The 21,758-nt window shown below is 35.2% G+C and overlaps 1 protein-coding gene across 7 annotated transcripts in view; it reads right to left on the minus strand.

Annotated features, from left to right (window-relative positions):
• Tenm1 (teneurin transmembrane protein 1) overlaps positions 1–21,758 on the minus strand; it is an 803,700-nt gene that overhangs the window by 310,494 nt on the left and 471,448 nt on the right. For all 7 annotated transcript variants that reach the window (XM_031355201.1, XM_031355294.1, XM_031355365.1 and 4 more), the window contains one exon: positions 10,934–11,172. In XM_031355201.1, coding sequence (XP_031211061.1) covers positions 10,934–11,172 — 239 coding nt within the window. The remainder of the gene's footprint in view (positions 1–10,933; positions 11,173–21,758) is intronic.

Raw genomic sequence — 21,758 nt, forward strand, 5'->3', positions numbered from 1 at the left:
AGAGATTATACACATTTTTTTTGGTTCCTGTATTATCAGCATAGTTGATCACCCTAGCTCCTACTAGAAGAGTCAGGGAATTCTGGAATTTCATTCTAAATGATACACATGTCCTCAATTTCATATCTTGAGCTCCCAGAAAGAGTCAGAAAGTGCCTCTAGTTTCTTGACAGTTGACATCTCTCCATCACCTACTTTTTATACATTATAAAATTAATATTAACTTGGTTTTTTCCTTTGAATAAAAAAATCCTTTCTATGTTTTTCTGTTTGATATTTTTGACTTAATTCCAACATTTTTATGACTTTCTTCTGTAAAGTATTTTCAGGTATATTGTGTACAGAAAAATAAAAGCAACTATGTACTGTTGTTATTTGACATGCTAATGTGTATGTTTAATTGAAATCTAAGTTCCAAGATTAAAGAGAATCTAGGTTATTCCTTAAATGAAGCCAGCAAAAAAAAAAAGAAAGAAAACTGGAATAAGAGCGTTTTCTGCAAGAACAACAGATAAGCTACTTGATTTTACTATCGCTGTGCAGAGTCCATGTCTTCTGAAACAGGCTGGATGGCAGCACAGAACGCTTGCTGTCAAAACTACCTTTGTATTGAGTTCTGGCAGATATACAACTAGTTTTTTCTGAGAGCTGCACTACACCCTTCTAGGTTCTATGCACATATGCTAACCTGTAGTGTCTAGATTATTTGATCTGCACCTCAGGTTCCCTTGATGAGAAAGAAATGAAATAGAATCAAATGTTCTTTACAAAGTACAAAGTTATATCCATTTGCTAGCTGTTAAATTTTTTTGTTGTCACATTCAAACCAGTAGCTGCTAACTATAAAGCCAATCATTAGGAACTCTCATGGTAGTCAATTTCTTTAAAAGTCAGCTACAACATGTTTTATAATGTCTGCAATAACTAGTTTAGCAATACGCTGATGAGATTTTAATCAGAAGAAAATCCCAGTAGGTCATCTGGCATCCTCTTAACTTATTCATTACTGTCCTGTAGACAGAAATGAAGGAACCAAGAGAAGAATTCTTTAAAATCCATACTGTGATATGGATTTCCAGGTAGTATTGTTATTTAACTGCTCTGTGCACATCAATATAACAATATTTAATGCTGCATTCAAGAAAGACTACATTGTGAAGTCAGATGGAGCCAAAGTTCATTCCTTTACAAAACAAATGAGTCATATGGAAAATGTTTTAATACTGTGTTTTAATAAAGTCTAAATTAAATTGGGTAACCACATCTAGCACCCCAAGTCTTATACCAAAGACTCTGATATAGACCTCATCTTGTACGTTACTTCCCACTAACTTTGCCCTTAGTCTGACTGCTTAAAAAATGTTATCACCAACATCTATCATATTATTAAGCTGTTTTTCTTCTTGTATTTGTCGTGTAATCCTCTCTATATTGGTACAAACACTAAAAAAACCCTATCTAGTCCTTTAATCACACTTCTGGAACATTTTTTATTTACTATGTCTTTTTTACAAGTATTTTAGTGTCAGAAGCAATTATGGCTCTGAAAACTTACTGAAAAGGCTAAGGAACATTCACTGATCTGTTGATGTTTATTGTATTAGACAGTCTAACTGATAATTTTAAAGTGGTTATTGACTTGTTGAACAATAAATATAAACCATTGCATTTAACATAAAGATCATACTTTATGATAATTACATTTTTAAAAAAATCAGAGAGAATGGAGAGAACTTGATTGGTGGTGGGGATACTTTTGGAATGAACTAGAAACCTAGGACAAGAGAAACTCCCAGGAATTTATGAGAATGACCCTAGCTAAGACTCATAGCAGTAGGGGATATAGAACCTGAAATGGCCACCTCCTGTAACCAGGCAAGACTCCTAATGGTGGAATGGGTACAATAATTCAGCCACAAAACCTTGGAACCATAATTATCCTGCCTACCAGATGTGCAGGGATAAAGATGGAACAGACTGAGACCCATGGCAGGAGAGAGAAAGAGCCTGCCACTAACACTATTAATGATATTCTCCTATACTTGCAGACAGGAGACTAATATAACTGCCCTCTCAGAGGCTTCACCCAGCAGCTGATGGAACTAATGCAGAGACCCACAGCCACACATGAGTTGGAGCTCAGGGATTCTTGTGGAAGAACAGGAGGAAGGATTGAAGGAACGAGATGGGTCAAGGATAGCACAAGAAGACCTACAGAACCAACTAACCTAGACCCATAGAGACTCACAGAGACTGAACCACCAACCAAAGAGCATGCATGGTAGGGACATAGGCACCCTACATATATGTAACAGATGTGCAGCTGCTTTGCATGTTGGACTACTAACAGCTGGAGCAAGGGCTGCATCTGATTTGTTCCCTGACTTTGGACACCTTTCCCCTAACTGGGCTGCCCTAGAGAGGATGCATTTATTCCTACTGCAACTTGATATGCCAAGGAGGGTTGATATCCAAGCGAGGCTTCTGTTTTTCTTCAGAGAATGGGAGGAGAGAATGGGGGGTGATAGGAGATGAGAGGGATGGACTGGAAGGAGAGAAGGGATGGAAAGCTGTGATTGGGATGTAAAGTAAATAAATAAATTTGAAAAATCATACAATTAATGAGAAGACTGTAATTGCTCTACACATTTGAAAATCATTGATGGCTGGCTTATAAAAGAAAGTTACATCCCCATATCCATTTTTCCATGAACTTCTGAAGTGTTACATGGCAGATGGCTTCTGGAAAATGACACTGCCTACTAAGAGAATTTTGTTGGGAAGGATACATACTTGATTTTGTCACAATGAAAATGATTTTAGTTTATAGATTCCTGACAGGAATCCTGATAGAGATCCTAAAGAGTCTGATGATCCTTAGACCACCTGTGGAGAACCATAATTCCATCCATGTATAGTATTTAATGGCTTTCATTCAATCTTTCAGGTTGTTTCTTCTTAGTCAACGTATCAGATTCACTTTTAAGCCCCCTGAAATATCAGTGTTCCCTGGAGCATCAGGTTTCATCTTCTTTTACCTCTTACTCTTCTCCTAGGATCTTGGCATCTCTTAAAGTAGGTATTTCCAGTTATTCGGTACCAGATAAATAATATACTAGGTGTCTTTATATCTATCTCTCTTTTCACCCTGAAAGTTCTTCTTTACATTGTCTTCTTTAAGAAAAAAAGAGGATGGAAATTTTTATGGTGCACGATATGATTGTCCCCCTAGAATTACTCAATGTAGCTACTTAGCATATACATTATCTCACATATTTATCATTTTTGTGGTGATGGATTGGCACATTTGCATTTTTCATGTGTACAATGTGTTTTTAAATTTGTTGTATAATATTGCCAAATTTATTACTTCTATCTTACTCATAAAATTTTGTATACTGTGAACAACATATCTACAATCCTCTCTTCATTCACTGCATGCCTTGATAACAACATTCCACATTTTACTCTTTTGATACCACTCAATATTCCATATGAACGAGTCCACCCAGTATGCATCTTTCTGAGTATTTCTTATTTTGTTTAGTAAAATATTCTCTAGGATCACTCATTTGTTGCAAATAATATAATTTCTTCTTTTTATGGCTGAATAGCACTTCATTTTCTGCATGTAACATTTTATCTATTCAGTCAGAATGGAATAAATATTTCTTTTTTATTGGATATTTTCTTTATTTACATTTCAAATATAAATAAACCTTTCCTGGTTTCCCCTCTTCCCCCTGCTTCTATGAGGGTGCTTTTCCTACCCACCCACCCACTCCCACCTCTCTGTCCTGCCATTCGCCTACACTGGGGCATCAAGCCCACACAGGACCAAAAACCTCTCCTCTCATTCATGCTACTATATAAGGCCATCCTCTGCTACTATGCAGCTGGAGCCATGGGTCTCTCTATGTATACTTTTTGGTTGATGGTTTAGTCCCTGGGAGCTCTGGGGGGAGGGAGGTCAGGTTGGTTGATATTGTTCTTCCTATGGGGTTGCAAACCCCTTTAGCTCCTTCAGTCCTTCCCCTAATTCCTCCATTGAGGTCCCCTTGCTGAGTCCAATGGTTGTGAGCATCTACGTCTGTATTTATCAGGCTCTGGCAAATTCTATCCAGAGATAGCTATATAAGGCTCCTGTCAGTAAACACTTCTTGGCATCTACAATAGTGTCTGGGTTTGGAATGGAGTCCCAGGTGGGGCAGTCTCTGGATGGCCTTTCCTTCACCCTCTGCTCCACACTTTATCTCTGTATTCCCTTTAAACATGAGAAATTCTGGGTTAAAATATGGAGATAAGTGGGTGACCCCAATTGGGGACCTTGCCTAACTTCTGGATATGGTCTCTACAGGTTCTCCTTCCCTTTTGTTGGGCATTTCCTTGTTGGGTCCTGGGAGCTTCTTGCTTTCCTGGTATCTGGGACTTATTTATTTAATTTCTTCTAGTATATACCCAGATGTAGTGGAATTGGATGCCACTGTTCAGGGTTTTGAGGTCCCTCTACATCAGTTTCCATAGTGGTTTAACAATGTGTAAGAGTTCTTTTTTCCTACATCCTCACAAGTACTCTTGTTTTCTCCAGTCTTTGATAGCAGCAATCCTAATTGGAGTAAGCAGATATTTCATTATGATTCTCATCTGCCTTTTCCCGTTAATAATCTTGCTTTCCTTTTTAGTTTCAGTGCTTAGCTTTTGTAGTAGCATGATATTGGACTGGAATGGAATTCTAAGCATTTTTCCTCATAAATTTTTAAATGCTTTAAGAAGACTCCACACAATTTCTTCTTCAAATATTTTGTAGAGTTTAGCCATAAAGCTGCTTAGTCTTAGGCTTCACTTTGATGGGAGAAGATTACTACTAACACAGCCTTCATATTCAACATTGGTCTGACAAGATATTCTGTGACTCATAATTCAGTACTGGTAGGTCGTATTTATCAAGGAACTTATCTGTTTCTTCTACAATATTCAATTTATTGGTACACATTTGTATAATAGTCTTTTATGATCATTTGTATTTATGTTCTATGTCTTTCTTCCATATTTTACCTTGAGGTTATAAAAGCATTACAACCTAATCTAATCCAGTTTTCCTATTGCATATTTTAAATATGTTTTATCTTCTAAATACTTCTTAGTTCCACTCTCTTCACTCCCAGAAGTTTATGCTCACTATGATTCACATGCATTAATATTGCACTTTTTTATTTGCCTTCATGATCTCAACTTTCATCTTATCTGCCAAATCCAAATTTAGTAGGGTCATTAGGTGATGTTTCTAGTGTAAATCTACTAAGATAACTTTCTTGCCTTAACTAAAATCCCCTAAATTCCCATTTGCTTTTGGACTAATTGCTCTCATGATCTGCTCCTATTTATCACCCTTACTTTCTATAGGACTCCTGGAGCCTTCATTTTTCCTGCTTTTTCAGGTGTTCTAATATATTTGTCTTCTCTGGTACACATGTGTATTTACCCCACTATAGAAGGAATAGAGCAGAAGCCCAAAATGGATAAGCTCACATTGTAAGATACCACCTCTTAGTGGTAACTGCAATAAATCGGATATTTGCTTGGTGATGTTAGACCCTTCCCATTCTGGATGCTCTATATGAAAATGTAGGCTCATTTCTGAACTGTAAAATGCTTTAGCATGCCATCTGTTTAAAAGCTATTGCCCTAATATAGTTCATTATGATTCATCTCAGAGAATGATATCTTAGCAATGTATATGATATAGGTCTAAAAATATCCACATTCCATATATATGTATGGGTGTTTATATATGTGTGTGTATATCTAGATGGGGAGAAATTGTTTGAACTCAATATATTTCTTGATAAATATTTCATCTGAATTTGCCCTAATTGACTTTTGCCATGGTAAAATTTTTTAAGCCTCCAAAATTTCTAAACCACTGTCCACACCTCTTTTATTATGCCCTCTGGTGAGTACTTATCTCTGTCACAGAGTCCAATTTTAAGTTTCTCTTTAACCTAAGAAGTTCTTAGTGGGGTGACTATGTATCCTTCCATGTGAAAGAACTGCTACTTAACATGTACTTTTTATACATGCACACACAAACATGAACACAAATACACACAAACACACAAATACATGAATAAAATTGTTCCTGTGTGACAGATATTCAGACAATGTTTTAGAAGACTTAGGAAAGAAAGGAAACAAGGTCATGTCAGGTTAGGGTAAATTAATGTTCACTATACTAACCTCAGTTAAAATTCATAATGCTCATAAGAATCCAGTTTCCCTGGTAGTAATAACCAATCTTTATATAGAACTTCTAAGCATTATCATGGGTGTTTTGCATGCTACGACTCATTTAATCATAAAGGAACTCCTTATGGGTGTATTATCCACATTTCCATTTTTCAGATAAGCTTAAGCAGATATATCAATGAATTGGCTAGTATTAAAAGAGATTTTGGTAAACATAAAATATTTAAAAATATTATATGAGGGATCATTTTATGTTCAAATTCCATGGGGAAGTTTCTCCATTTAAAATTTTCTACATTAAAACAATATAGGATCTTGGATTTTTATAAAACCAGGAAATCCCCTGTCCTGGGATTTAATTGTTTCATTGCTCCCTTCTAGTGAGGCCCAGAAATTTCTCATGCTCACCACTCACTGCTCACTCTTTATGACTCCATGATTTTCATCATGTTCTTTTTTTTTTTTTAAAGATTTATTTATTTTATGTATATGAGTACACTGTAGCTGTCTTCAGACACTCCAGAAGAGGGCATCAGATCCTATTACAGATGGTCGTGACCTACCATGTGGTTGTTGGGAATTGAACTCAGGACCTCTGGAAGAGCAGTCGGTGCTCTTAACCACCGAGCCATCTCTCCAGCCCCCTCACCATGTTCTTATTGTACCATAATAATGATCATAGAAATTAGGGTAATTTGGGCAAGTATAAAGGAGGCAAAAGAAAGCCCTAAAATAGGGTGTTATTAGAATTTTGCTGTGGAGAAAAATCTGAAGTAGGTCTTTGACTCTCTAGAATAGTTTTACTCATAAATATAGTTAACAGAAATGAACTGAAGAGTTTACCCTTTCCTAATTCTATATTGTTAATATCCATCTGATTAACATTTCATACTTGGGCTATACAGTGTGTCATGACATTATTTATAGAATTTAATGATTTAATAGCTACAGTTTAGACACTAGCTAAATCTCTTAAAAGTGGCATGAATCGTTACTTATTTCATGGCAAAATCAAAAGAATCATCCATGTCATAAACTGATGATACTGGGTCTGAAAGCTAGAAAATTTTCCCCTGATTTGTCCAATGCAGCAGCCCATTTGACCCCTCTTACAATGTATTCATGATTTCCTGTTGCCTGTGAGTTTCTATTCTTGCTTATTGAAATTGCTGACTCCGTAGAAATTTGATCAAAACATCAAAGATTGCAGAGAAGCCGTGTTTGTGCCCTTCAAGCCATTGATGTAGTACCTTAACCTCGCCTTCTCTTGATGCCTTGCATATGGTCATCTGTCTTCCTGACTACTACTTCATATGGCTTATTTGTAAATTCAAGCAAATGTGCTTCTGACTGGCACTGATACATCACTGATGCCAAAATATCAGAGAGGATGAAGCATAAGGACATATTTTTTGATTCAGATAGAAAATATTTCAGATTTATGAGAAAGTCCTGACAATAACCTTTCCATGATATCTTCATATAATCAGTAGCTCTCCATAGCTCTCTTTACCAAATTTTATGACTTCAAAACTTATTCAAAGGAATTATTTTCTTGCTGACTTAAAAGGTATAGTGGGTAGATGTGAGGCTGTAGCTGCTTGACTGAACACCTCAACTCTGGCTTTTCACATACTCAATTTCTACTGCTTTCCAATGACCACTTACAGAGGCATTATGCATAGAACACCTATTGATGTCCCATTGATATTGATGTGATTTTCCCTGGTGGATTGAGGGCAACCCAGCATACAGTCATTAGTATGTAAAGGTTATGTATAATGGATAATAGAGGAAAATGAAATAGCAGAAAGGAATTTGCACAGGAAACAGAAAGCAGTAATAGTTTCAGTGAAAGATTTTCTTGTGTTATACAGCAAATGCAAAAGGGATTGAAAAAAAAGACAACTCTTACAGGCCCCAAAAGAGTGGAGGGTGAAATGATTTCATATTTTGAAGTATAATAGTGTTTTATTCCAGCCACAGAAAGCCATTTAAAAATCATCTTATATAATATAGTTCTTATGTGGCATCTTTCACCTGAATGTGTGTTTATGAATTCTTACGTTACTTTCCTGAGATGGTCAGCAATAGGAAAGTAGTAAGATAAATCCAGGAAGACAGTTTTTTTTTTTTTTTTTTTTTTTTTTTTTTTTGTACTTGGTTTTGAACCTAAGGTCTCAAACATGCTAGGCTAGGCAAGCATTCCACCACTGAGCTATATAACACCCAGCTTTAGGCAGATGTATTCCCTAATTTATTGAAGGTCAAGAAGAAAGTCACAACGCTTATTGTAAGAAATCTCCTTTTGAACCCATTCTCTGTACTAGGTTAGCATTTTGGGTGAAATTAGAAAACACTACAGTAAATATTTCCAAAGAAAGCTCTTAACTAACCAAAGCACTTAGTTCTACATACCATTGCAAGACATAACATAAAACAGCCAGGTCGTTTTATTTAGTAAACTAGAACATTTACTTGTATGCTAAAAAGGAAGTGAGGGCTAATGTTAAAAAACATGTTTTATGAGTTTGCCCTGTCATTAAACATAAATGAACAATGAGCAATATGCTTAACTATTTGGACCCAGGAACAAAAACAACAAGTGAAAATTAGAATTGTATTAATATTTTACCATTATAACTTCTTCCTACATATATTTCCTATTTCAGGTACTTTCATTTTTATGCATTCATTTCTGTCTCCTCATAATCCATGAGTAAATAGATGCCTGAACAGATTAAATGATTCACTCATGGCAAGAGGTGTAATAAGTAGCAGAAAATTTAAAATCTATGCTCATAATTATTGTAGTACATTACCATCTATTATGTTAAAATAATATTTTATATAAAATATCACTAACTGAAATGACTACTAACAAAATAAAAAATGTAAACTACTGAGTCTTAGATTATATAATAAAATTTTTGGCATAAGTATGATATCTTATATCATATAAATTTAAATAGAAATATAGACGTAAACATAATGTGAACTTCTCATTAAAACATTCTCAAATGATCTGAATTCATTTGTACTAGGGGTTCTATCTTATATGTAAAAGCCATCAGTACTTCCATATAGTAAAGTGAACAGAAACTAACACGTATAGCACAAAGCTGATTTCATAATTCAGCAAGAACATTTTAAAGGGTCTTTATGGTACTGGAACATCTCAGATTACCGCTTATTTGTATTTTTTCTTTTAACATGCATTTATTGGGTTTGTGTGTGGACACACATGTCATGTTATGTATGTGGAGGTAATAGGACAACATGTAGGCTAAAGTTCTCTCCTCCCACAAAATGGGTTCAGGACATTTAACTCTGATGTCTCTTCGTGCTAAGCCATCTTTCTGGTCCTTTTTTTTTTTTTTTTTTTTTTTTTTTTTTTATTGTGAATGAGTTCATGATAAAATTTACTGGAATTGAAATTCATCCTTATCCTTCCATCTCATCAAAAGTATCTTTCATTAAAGGTCATTGTAAACTAAATAAACATACAATGCAAGCATTAAGTGAAACATGATATACAAGAAATATTTGTGACACAGGAAAATATCCATGTTTAATAGAATATAGATTGTTTGATGGGAATTTCTAAGCAAGAATCATGGAGGCCATCAGAGGCCATGTTTCTTTATTGCTGACATAATAGTAATAGTTCTTCAAAAGTTATATGTTTATTTGCTTACATCCTCTTTTTTTATAACTCCTAGAAAAACTGGATATGGGAAGTCTTGGATCTGTTAACACTTTGAAAAATAGGAACCAACCAAGCATGCTTTGCTATTTACAGTTATGAGAAAATTTAAATCTTTTCTATTCACTTCTCAGAATCATATTTGTTATGTCTTAGTGAATAATTCTGGTTCAGTTGAGAAATGAAATTTCAGGTTAAATCTAAAAAAAAGGTGCTAATGACATACCTAGATAGATTTTTTGGATCAGGATATTCTATCTATTCTTGGAATAAGGTTTTCAAAAAGCAAGTATCTTACAGTATTTACATTTTAAACTGGAAGAACCACTGAAGCACAGAAATTAATACTCAGTCAAAATAAAATGCCATCCAGAAAAATCAATACAGTTTTCTATTAAGTGTGGGCGACTTTAATCAGAGTGACTGAAGAACAACATTTTTTCCCTTAAAAGACTTGAGTCTTTTACAATTATGCTCCCAAGCTCAAGAACCACTCATTTTCCAACTTTCTTGTGAAAATAAAGTTTTCTATGAATCTTTGGGAAGATACTGTGCACTAAATTTCATGGAAGCTCTGAAATAAGTATTTATTTAATGAAATTAATACCTGAAGATCCAGTAGTCATATTACTATGTACCTATAATTTAAGAAGCTGTTGTAGATTAGTACTTATGACTTTTAATGACAAAACCATCACAACCATTTAACTGAAAGGAACATGGCTAACTACTGTAACCACAATCAATAAGACTGTGTTAGTATACAAATATTTCTTCTCAAAGAGTGCACCATCCACACCAACAACAGTACTTAAGGTTACGGATGGGGGAAAAAAGCCTAACTAAAAATCCGTTTGTTATTACAGCAGTTAGCTATGCTACAAACTTGTGCATCCCAGCATTGAGAGTGAATTCCTACCTCACTGCAAACAAAACAAGCAGGTTAAAAAAGAAACCTGATACATAGAATAAAGGGCTTACCAATTACATAGGCTAGTAACAAGGCCAAAGTCACTGTGATTGCAGTGGCGCTCAAGGCTGTGCACTTCCAGTTGCAGCATCTGTATGGTTTGTTAAAAGTGAAGGCAGGTCGAGAAAAGGTGCTTCGAGGCAGCGGCCTGGGTGGTGGTGAGTAGACAGTATTGGAAGTCAGAGGGTAGTTCTGACTGGCTGCACTGAAGATAGCAGAAGAACCAGATCCATGTTTGAACAGGAAATGCCTAATAGGGAAAAACAGAAAAGTTTTCCTATAAATACCAGAGCAAATTGCTATAATCCCACAAACATTACTGATTTCAAACTACCATGTTATGGTCTGTTGAATCCAAAAAAGGGCTAGACAAAATTTTCATAGAATTCAGAGTTAGCTGAATTTTCTGTGGTATCTTTGCCATTTCTTTCTCCTCCTCCTCTTCTGTGTCACTCTGACTCACTCCTTCCTTTCCTTCCTTCCTTCCTTTCCTGCTGACAAGTAAATGTTGCTCTTCCAGATTTGATATTTGCTATGCTTTTCTCATTTATTAATCATGGCTCTGAAGAGCAGACTGCATTGTGCTACCACATTTTGCTAATTAGAACATTCTATTTATCAGTGTTATCTTTGCTGAGATTTGACAAATGCAATCACTCATGCAACACAGTCCCTATCCAAATGTGGAACAGTTTTATAACTCCAGGAATTCTCACTTATTTTTTTTCGAAGCAAATTTCCGCCTCCATTCCCAGAGACAAACTCAGTTCTACAGTTTGTCACCATATACTCCTTATGCCTGCTGTGGAACTTCATACAAATGGACTAATGGTCCTATCATATTATATTCTTACAGGGTGATCACAGGTTGCTCATTTATTATTATAACTGGAGCTTCATAAAGAGTAGTGATATATTCATAAGTAAGGACTTGAGAAAAACAAATATATGTATTTTCCCCATAATCTACCCTTAGTAGGTGCTGAGTGCCATGAGTTCTATTATGTATTCATTACTACAATCATTTTTTTACTTGTGTGAAACAGGCTATGCTATCTTCTTCATTGAACGTTTAAGAATGAGAAAGCAAACATAAATTAAACAGCTTGTTTCCCTCACCACCCAAGTGACAGAGCTAGAATCAGCATACAGTGTATCTAGGCTTCAAAGTCCTGAATCTTAAGCACTCTACTGTGCCCTCTATGGCAGTAAAATGCACTGCTAAACAAAGCACATCCTGGTGTTGCATTTGAATGAATAGTATAAAACCTCTCAGTAAGTGAAAAATCAACATCGCCTTGCAACATATGCCCAAATGCATAACTTTCCTTTCCAGCTTTCACATTGAAAGGCAAAGAAACCTGTGCATTTAAAGAACCCCAACAGCTCTACATGCCAGTTGATGAAGAAGGTGGACAACAGGCAATGTTGCTTGAGTATCATGGAGGTTAACTGTCTTCTTCTAGAAGGCTGGGTTTCTGAATGATATTGAGATTCCTGTGTCCTTCTAGAGGGCAATTTAATGTTATCTACCGAGATATTTTAAATATATATTTGTTTACATGATAATTATGCTTACAGGAATTTTTCCTCAGAAATAATGCTTATGACAATTTATTTTAAAACTTATTCATTACGGTGATATTTATAATAGCCAAAATAACCTACTCATGTCCCTAATAATTGCTATTTCATTAAGTAATTTTAAAAGCACATGATTCACAGACATTACAAATTATTCTATAAACATATTGATTCACTAAGAAAAGCATTTACATATAGTACTAAGGGAAAGAAGCCAGGCTTCGAAACATAAAATATCATTTTTTAAAATAAAAAGGTATGATATTCATAGATAAAACAGTAACTTATTTTTAGAAAGTATGGATATTTTTTTAATGAAAAATATTCTTGATCTCACATCAGCTTAATAGCTAAAATTAAAAGGTTGGTATTTGATAAATTTTCTAGTCTCCTATTTATCTAAAGAGGTCAGGTCCCAGGTTAGTTTTTGTAAATGTATTAGTTTGATCTTTGTATGTGTTTGATGTTGGTATTATTATCTTACTGTACAGACGACAAAACTTGAGTACAAGTGATAACTGATAATTTTTATAACACTAACAAAAAGTATTATACCACTTTGTATTCCTATTAAGCTTATTGCAATGTTTCTGTCCCTTTTACAGATGAGAAAACAAAACAAGGAGAAGCAGAAATCGGGTCCATGGTTCTATTACCAATAATTGGTGATGGATGCACAATTTTGAACTCTGGAGCCATTTCTATGAGACAATAAGTGTCTCAAAGGTTTATGTAGCTCCTGAAAAAATTAAGATTTTAATGTCAGTCTTTTAAAGTACAGAAGAAGCACACTGTGTTCTGAATTCACCATGTAAACTTTCAATGGAGCTTTATTGTCTTTTCCTTTGACTTAATGAGAAGAATGTGAGAATGGCACCTTGGAAGGAACTTCCTTATAAATCATCTAGTAGCCCAATGTGCTCATTTTTCAATGAGAATAACTGGGACCTAAAGAATAAAGTTGAATTACTTAAGTAACAGCTAGTTAATATTGTGGATGAAACTGGTATCAGGTAGTATACTTCTATTGTCTGATGTCATCAGTGACACTAATCCTCACTAAAAAGCATCATGGTCTAATAACCTGTGTTAACTGACTCAATGAAGAAACACTATCTGTTCAATTCATGTTATAGGATGTATGTGCATTATTTTGTATATCTTTGTGCTGCTTTGTTCTTTTATTAACTTGACCCAAGCTGACATCATATGGAAAGAGAGAGCCTCAGTTAAAGAATTGTCTCCATCATACTGGCCTGTAGACAAGTCTATGGGATATTTTGATTGATATGGATGTGGGAGTGCCTAGTCCACTCTGCACTGGAGGTCCTGGATGGTATAAGAAAGGATAATGGACAAGCCAAGGGGATCAAGTGGTAACTGTTTTCCTCCAGGGCTTCTACTTTGTTTTCTCCCTCAGGTTCTACCATGAGCTCCCTCACTGATAAAAGTATAAGGAGAAAGTTACATTTGGTCATGGTGTTTTTAGCATAGCAATAGAAACCCTTGTTAAGACAAAAATTCATACCAAGCCGGGAGTTATTCCTGTGACAGATATGGCCATGCATTTTGAGGAGGACTGTGATAGCATTTGAACTTTAGGCTGGAGAAGACATTGACTCAGTGGACTCTTGGCTGTGGGTTCTTGGAAGGGAAGATTTTTGAGCAATGCAGATAGTATAAACTTGTCTCATGGGGATTCAGAAGCAACAAAAGATTCTTTCGGGACCTTTAATGTGCTATTTTTAATTAATACTCTGAGATTCTGGTCTGCTGGAGCTGAAGAATTGGCTGTGATTACTAACAGATTATAACTATTAGAGTGAAACCTTTGTTTTTCTGGAACAATTGAGGCTTGTCAGCTGGGTCATAAGAATATGCTGTGATAAGAGACCAGTACCATTTCCCTGGAAGTGTTTCCACAGGGCCGGCAAACAGTAGCTAGTCTAGAGCTGGCCAAAGCTGTACCCTGAGCTGGCAGCTGAACCAGGTATTATGTACATTTCCTAGAGTGTACTGGTTTTGAAGGCATGAAAGGGTCATGGAAAGCAGCTGGGGCTTGGCACTGGGAGGCCATCGGTGAAGGTGAAGAAGCCTCAGTTTTCATGAAGACCCCAGCATGTTGGAAATGCCAATATCATGGGATGACTGCCAAGGACAGTGTAGAGTAAAGCTGGCCTCAGCCTCCAACAAGCTGTGTGCACTGCCAACAGCAGAATGGAGAAATGAATCCTCTTGGGGCCTGGAAGATCATGATTCGCTTATATATGACACTGAAGTTTACATGGTTGGACTTTGGTTTTGCCTTGGTTAACACCTCCCACATCCTGAAATTAGAAAGCTCACACTTGAGAGACTTTGAACTTGTAAAGAAAGTTTGGGGTTTTAGAGAGATTGGATATTTTAAGATATTTGGATATTTTAAAGACACTGAATATTTTAAAGACTGTGGGGCTTTAGAATGATTTATACTACGCTATTGATATTCATATGAGATCTTAGAGATGAATAAAGAAAGAAAGGCCATGGATTAATAAGCAGCATGTTTCTGTGTCAAGTTGACAAGGGGTCAGTTTTGATGTTTTTCACCATGACACAAGATAAAGTCATCTGAGAAGACGGTAGCACAATTGAGAAAATATCTTCATAATATTGGCCTAGTTGGAAGTCTATACAGAAATTTCTTAGTTAATGATGGATATGGGAGTTACCAGACCATTCTGGGCCATACCAACCTTGGGCTGGTGGTCTTGGAAGGTATAAGAAAGCAGGATATGCAAGCCATGGTGAACAAGCCAGTTAAGGAGCATTCGTCTATGCTTCTGCCTCAGTTCTTGCCCTGACTTCTCTCAATAATGGACTATGAGGTGGAAGTATAAAATGAAATAAACCTTCTTATCTCCAAGTTGCTTCTTCATAATAGTATTTTAGTACAACAATAGAAACTCCACCTAAGATACTTATGATCTAAATTCTGGTAGTCCTACTTGCATGACATACTCTATTCTCTGAGAGCCATGTCTTGCACCTTCTTTTGCATGCCATATGTTCTTATAGCCTCTTTTAAAGACAGATGATTTTGGATGAATAGGCAAATGTCCCAGGACAAGCTACCTTTCAGGAGATAAAAGAAATACTGCTATTTCTAAAAGATAGCTAATGTATCTCAATAATAGAAGAATGGAGACATGGTATATAAATAGCAAAAAGAGAAAGTATATTTTATTGAATAAGTGACCCATACCATTGTTTTGGTTTCATGTAATTGTACTTCCTCTTTTAGGTATTTAAATAAACTGTGACTTAAAGATACAGATCTCCTCCATGTCCGGAGACCTCTCCTACCCAGAATTTTCCTCATTGGTCATTAAATTTACTAATGAGTAAGAAATGTAGCAATTTATGAGCAATTCAGTAGTATAACCTTACTAGCTTCCCACCTCTATCCTGTGACTATTTTGAGGTGATAAAGTGTCACAGACATAGAACTAATCCTATATAGCATCTTTCTGATATATTTTTATGAGCTAAAGGGAAAACCCGGGAGTACAGACCTTTTTACCTAATGTTTGAAGATAAAAATTCTTCAATCTTTTGCATATTTATGAAGAACAACAATTGGATTTTCAAGACAATGTAAGTGGCCCAATATGCTAGATATTGATTTAGTTTGGTATATCATTAAGAGGTAGAAGAAAGAGAGAGAATTGTTGGTTATTATGATGGCAATTACAAGCAATAATCAATATCCCTGAGCACTGTAATTCCATCTGATGTACACCAAAGAATTTCCAAATGCAGTTTCATAAGTAAAATATTACATCTTAATGAATAAATTCAACAGTCACAGCAGAGCGGCATTTAAACTAATTCATGTTTGAGTGGAATCCAAATCACAGTCCTCAGTGAGAGTAGATAATAAAATAAGTTTGTATACTAAGGTTCTTGTTTTCTTATTAACAAACAAGCCCAGTCTAAGAGTCTATGCTAAAAGCAATCTACACTGTGATGTGTATCCTGAGAAACAGCAATATAAATGGTGTGTATTGTCATTAGCTTTGCAGGTCATTGTGGAAAGTGAAACTGGTACCTAATGTGTTTTCATAGTCCTTGAAAAAAAGTAGGAGCATAAAGACAAATGCACAGTGCTAGACTTCAGCTATGTGCTCATAAAATCAGATCATCTGTCTACACACATTGCTTTTTCCCTCAGGTCCCGAGGATACACTAAAATGTTGTTATCAATTTCATACAATTGGGTTTCTTTTCTGCCACAGAGCAAATGATGAAAATGCAGTTCAAGAGTTTATGTGTAAGTACTGCTTCTTTTTTGCATCTGTTTTAATATTCAAGTTCAAATTTTAAAAAGGAAAGTAAGATATTACCAAAGGAAATGGGAACATAAGGAAATTGGAAAAAAAATCTTCAAGACTGATGAGACCCAGTAGTGGTAAATGGGAATGTCATAAATGCTCCTGTATGGATTTTAAAATCATCTATAAAAGGATGAAAATGAACTCTTTTAAGCCCTTATACTACATAATTCTGAAGGTATCTGTTAGCATTAAATAACGTGATTTAATATGGCACTTAAAATTCTACAGGAAATAGGCAGAAATCTACAGCTTTTAAACAACAGATACATAAATAACCAATAGTTTTTCTCTTTTATATCTTGTAAACATTCTTATGAGACACATCAAAGCCTGTATTACCATAGCTATAAGCATTTGGATCACTTATTTTTCCCAGAGAAAGAGGTTCCCCTTGCTTCTAGTGAAAGTGAAGTTGATTTAAAAAATTATGAGTAGACCTAAATTACAATTGGATGGGATAGTGAAATTTAGTTACCTATTTTTAAAGTTATTAAGTATAGTTTGGTGATAAAAATCTAAATAACATGACACAAATTTGCCATCTTAAACTTTTCAAATTATGTAGTTTACTAGTGTTAAGTACTTTGTGAGAAGTTTCTAGAATCAGTTTCTTCTAAAATCTGAAACATTATTTGTCAATTAAACAACTCGTTTCCCCAGCCCCCATCATTCCCCTGGTTATTTCTATGATTTTGACTACTTTACCATTGAGGAAATACACATTATTTATATTTTCATGACTGGATCATTTCACTTAACATGACTTCTTTAAGAATTATTACTTTTGCAGCATGTGACAGCATATTCTTCCTTCTTAAAGCCAAATAATATTCCACTGTATGTATAAATCACATTTTTCTTTATCTGATCACTCCTTTAATCAATACTTAGGGTACTTCTCTCTCTTGGCTATTTGGAATAGTCCTTCTGTGAAAACAAAAGAACTAGCATCTCTTTAATGTCTGGTTTTAGTTGACTTGCATATATACCCAAAGGAAGCATTATGGGATTATATGATTCTTAATTTTTTTTTTATTTTTCTGAGAAACTTCCATGTCACTTTTCCATAGAAGCTTATATTTTTAGTTCCCACTAACAGAGTACAAAGATTTCATTTTTTCACATGTTTTTATTATCTCTTCAATGTTTATCATTGTGGTTTATTTTTATTTTTCATGTTTACTTATTATACTTTATGTGTGTGTTTGCTTTACCTGTATGAGTGTACAGGCACCAGGCACATGCCTGGTGCTTGCAGAGGTCAAAAGAGCACTTCTCAACTCCTAGAACAAAGTTACAGATGGGTGGGTGTGAGCTGCCTGCTGTGGGTTTTGGTTCCCTGGAAGAGCAAGTGCTTTTAACTACTGAGCCATTTTTCTAGCCCTTTGGCTTCTGTTTTGATAATAGTTTTATTAATGTGCTTTTTACTTGCATTTCTATGATTATACATCTTTCCACATGCATTTTTGGCTTTTGTTAACTGTCTTCAGAGAAATATATATTCAATCTAATGGTTTCAAGAAACACATAGAAAAAGAAAAGAAAAACAGTACTTTGAGTTAGCCCCATTTTCTTCTCTGCTAAGAAAATATCTAGAACTGATTGTGCAAAGGTGGTTTCACTTCAATATTGTTTTGTATTATTCCAGTTCAGAATAAATACTCATAAAAGGTAATTAAATAAAATATTTTGAGCTTATTAGTATTATAAGTTTGAAAATGAAGTGAGGTAAATAATTTTATTCTTCTATTAATAGTTACATCCAGGAGGATTTAATTTTGGTTTCTTATTCTTTATTCCAAATATTCAGATAACCTCTGTCCACCTGCAAATCTCACCTGCCAAATATTGATGAACTTCTGTTCTTGTGTCATTTATAATTTTAAGTAGTTCTTGTTTTATAACTTTATGTTTTATAATTTTAAGTAGTAAATGTTTCTGCATTCCTATAGAATTCTTTATTTTGTGAAGTTTAAATCTGAACTAATTAATACATTCTCAAATAGCAATATTCTACGATCTTCATTAGTATTGTGGTCTTTTCAGATAGATTATTCTGTGAGAAGAAATATCTGTCCTGAATGTTATTTCTCTGATTACATATCAGCTGAACACAGGAAACATATTCCAGTTTTAAGGTTTCTTATGTCAGAGGCATATAAGAAAACATTAACATATTGGTTTGCAGGATGCCTTTGCTCCTTTTACAATGCTTTGCTTGTGTTTATAAGAAACCACAGAGAAGCTTTACCTACAACACATCTATACAATGGCTGTCTAAACAAGACTTGTACTAGGGCAGCAGCAGTGGACATGCTAAAGTAAAAAGGGAAATCTTTTTTGGGGGATATTTTTTATTAGATGTTTTCTTTATTTACATGTCATATGATTTCTCCTTTATCAGTTTCCTCTCTAAAAACAAAACAAAAACAAAAACAAAACAAAACAAAACAAAAAAACAACAAAAACAAACCCCTGTTGCCTCCCCCCTCCCCCTGCTTGCCACCCCACCCTCTCCCACTTATGGGCCCTGGCATTCCCCTACACTGGGGCACAGAACCTTCACAGGGCCGAGGTCCTCTCCTCCTATTGATGATCGATTTTGCAATCCTCTACTATACACATGTTGCCAGGATTGGAAGGAGAAAGGAGTGGAGAAGTGAAGGGGCAATGATAAAATTATATTTTAACTTTAAAATATAAAACCTAATGCTCTTGGTTCACTGAGTAGAATGAAGCTTAAGGATTCTAAGGTAAATTAAGCAAGTATCTTTTGTTTTATCAGATTGAAATGATTAAATGTTTTCTTTTTTTGTATACTGTAAACCTAGCAGATTAATTGATTCACAAGCTGGTAAATTAGAGAATCACCTCTTGCAAATTGTGCTCAAATATCTACATGTGTACTGTGGCCGGCATATGCATGTACATACATACACAATTTACACATTAGTTCATATTGTTGTTCATTCTATAGATAGATGTAATAAAAAAGAAAAAGTTCATTCATCTCAAATCTTGTGAGATATTTTGGTAATGAACAATTATTTTCAATAAAAATGCTAGTGATTGCCAGGCAGTGGTGGCACATTCCTTTAATCCCAGCACTTGGGAGGCAGAGGCAGGTGGATTTCTGAGTTTGAGGCCAGCCTGGTCTATAGAGTGAGTTCCAGGACAGCCAGGGCTACACAGAGAAACTCTGTCTCAAAAAACAAAACAAAACAAAAAGCTAGTATTTTTTTAAATACTCAACAATAATAGCAAAGCAAAGGACACTTAATGAAAATGTTATTAGGTGCTAGATATTTGGGTATATTACTTTATACTTTTTATTACATTCTCATGATATCTCATTTTACAAACTACAAACTACATTTTGTAGGTGAGGTGAACAAAGACCAGATACTAAGATTTAGTAAATTTCCTAAGATCACACAACTGGTAAATTATTGAGTCTAATATTAACTTCAGACTGGTTGAGTACTACAAAATGACCTACATGAGAGTAGGCATGTCTTTGCTTTACATTGTACTCTATTCTTACAATCTGAAAAGATATGCAACAAAAGCAGGTATTCAGTGGATATTTTTAAAATTTATACATGAGTTCTGAAACTCAATGATTGTGGATATACTAGCTCTCAATATAACTCCTAATGCTAATCTTAGAGAATTGTTTACAGTGTATTCTGCTCATATTCACCTTTCCTTCAGCCTCCCTTATCCAAGCACTGTTTCCTACTTACTCAGCTTTGTGTCTTCTTTTTGATTAAGCCAATCCCGTAAAGTTTGTACTGCTCACAGGCTTTTGCATGTGTGACCTTCCACTGAAGCATGGCTAACATACTGTAAGCTAAGCTATTTAATATTTTTTGTTACAATATATTCTGATCATTGTTCCCCTCCTCCCAAATCGTCTCAGAAATCCCTCACTTCCCCAACCTACTCAAAATCACACCTTTTCTTTATCTTCTTCATTAGAAAACAAAACAAAGAAGTAACCAAACAAACATATCAGAATAGGACAAAACAGACAGAATAATAAGATCTAAAGATAAAGTTGGAGAAACATGTACACATATGCATATACACACACACATAAATTCATGTGTGCATGCATGCATGTGCACAAACATAGTAAACACACAAAGTTGGAAAATATAATATGTAAGTAAAAAACCTATAAAGTTAAAAATAAAATCATAGAAAAAATCATATGAGTAAAAATCAACCCTCCAAAAATACCACTGAGTTTGTTTTCTGTTTGCCTTCTACAGATCGCATGAGGCCTGCTATTAAGTGTGGTTTGTATACTCAATGACATTCCATTGAACAAAAAGTAATTTTTTATTTTGGAACAATTGTCAATTGGTGGTAATTTCTGTGCTAGGGATGGGGGATTGTGTCTATGTCCACTCTTAGTGCTAGGACCCCTTCTGGCTTTGATCTGTGTAGGTAATTTACATGCTGCCACAGAGTCTGTGACTTTATATATAGGTCACCCCTGATGTGTCTACCGGCCTTGTTTCCTTAGTGTTCTCTATTCCCACTGGCTCCTACAGTCTTTCTGCCTCCTCTTCTGCTAAGTTCCCTGAGCTATGAGGGGAGAGATTTGATGGAGACATCCCATTTAGGACCAAGTGTTTGAAGGTATCTCACTCTCTGAAAATTATACAGTTACGCGTCTCTGAATTGTTTCCATGTACTGCAGGAGAACTCTTCTATCATGATGGCCGAGTAAGACATCAGTCATGTCAAAGGACTCTTCTTCTCCCAGAAACTATCACTTGCCAAGAGCTCCTTAGGTAGAGTGGCTCTTTGTGTCCTCCTTCCCTCTCCATGCTGGGATTTTGTCTGTCTTTTTTTTTTTTTCATT

The sequence above is a fragment of the Mastomys coucha genome, chromosome X (genome assembly GCF_008632895.1).
Source record: "Mastomys coucha isolate ucsf_1 chromosome X, UCSF_Mcou_1, whole genome shotgun sequence".
NCBI classification, from domain to species: Eukaryota; Metazoa; Chordata; class Mammalia; order Rodentia; family Muridae; genus Mastomys; species Mastomys coucha.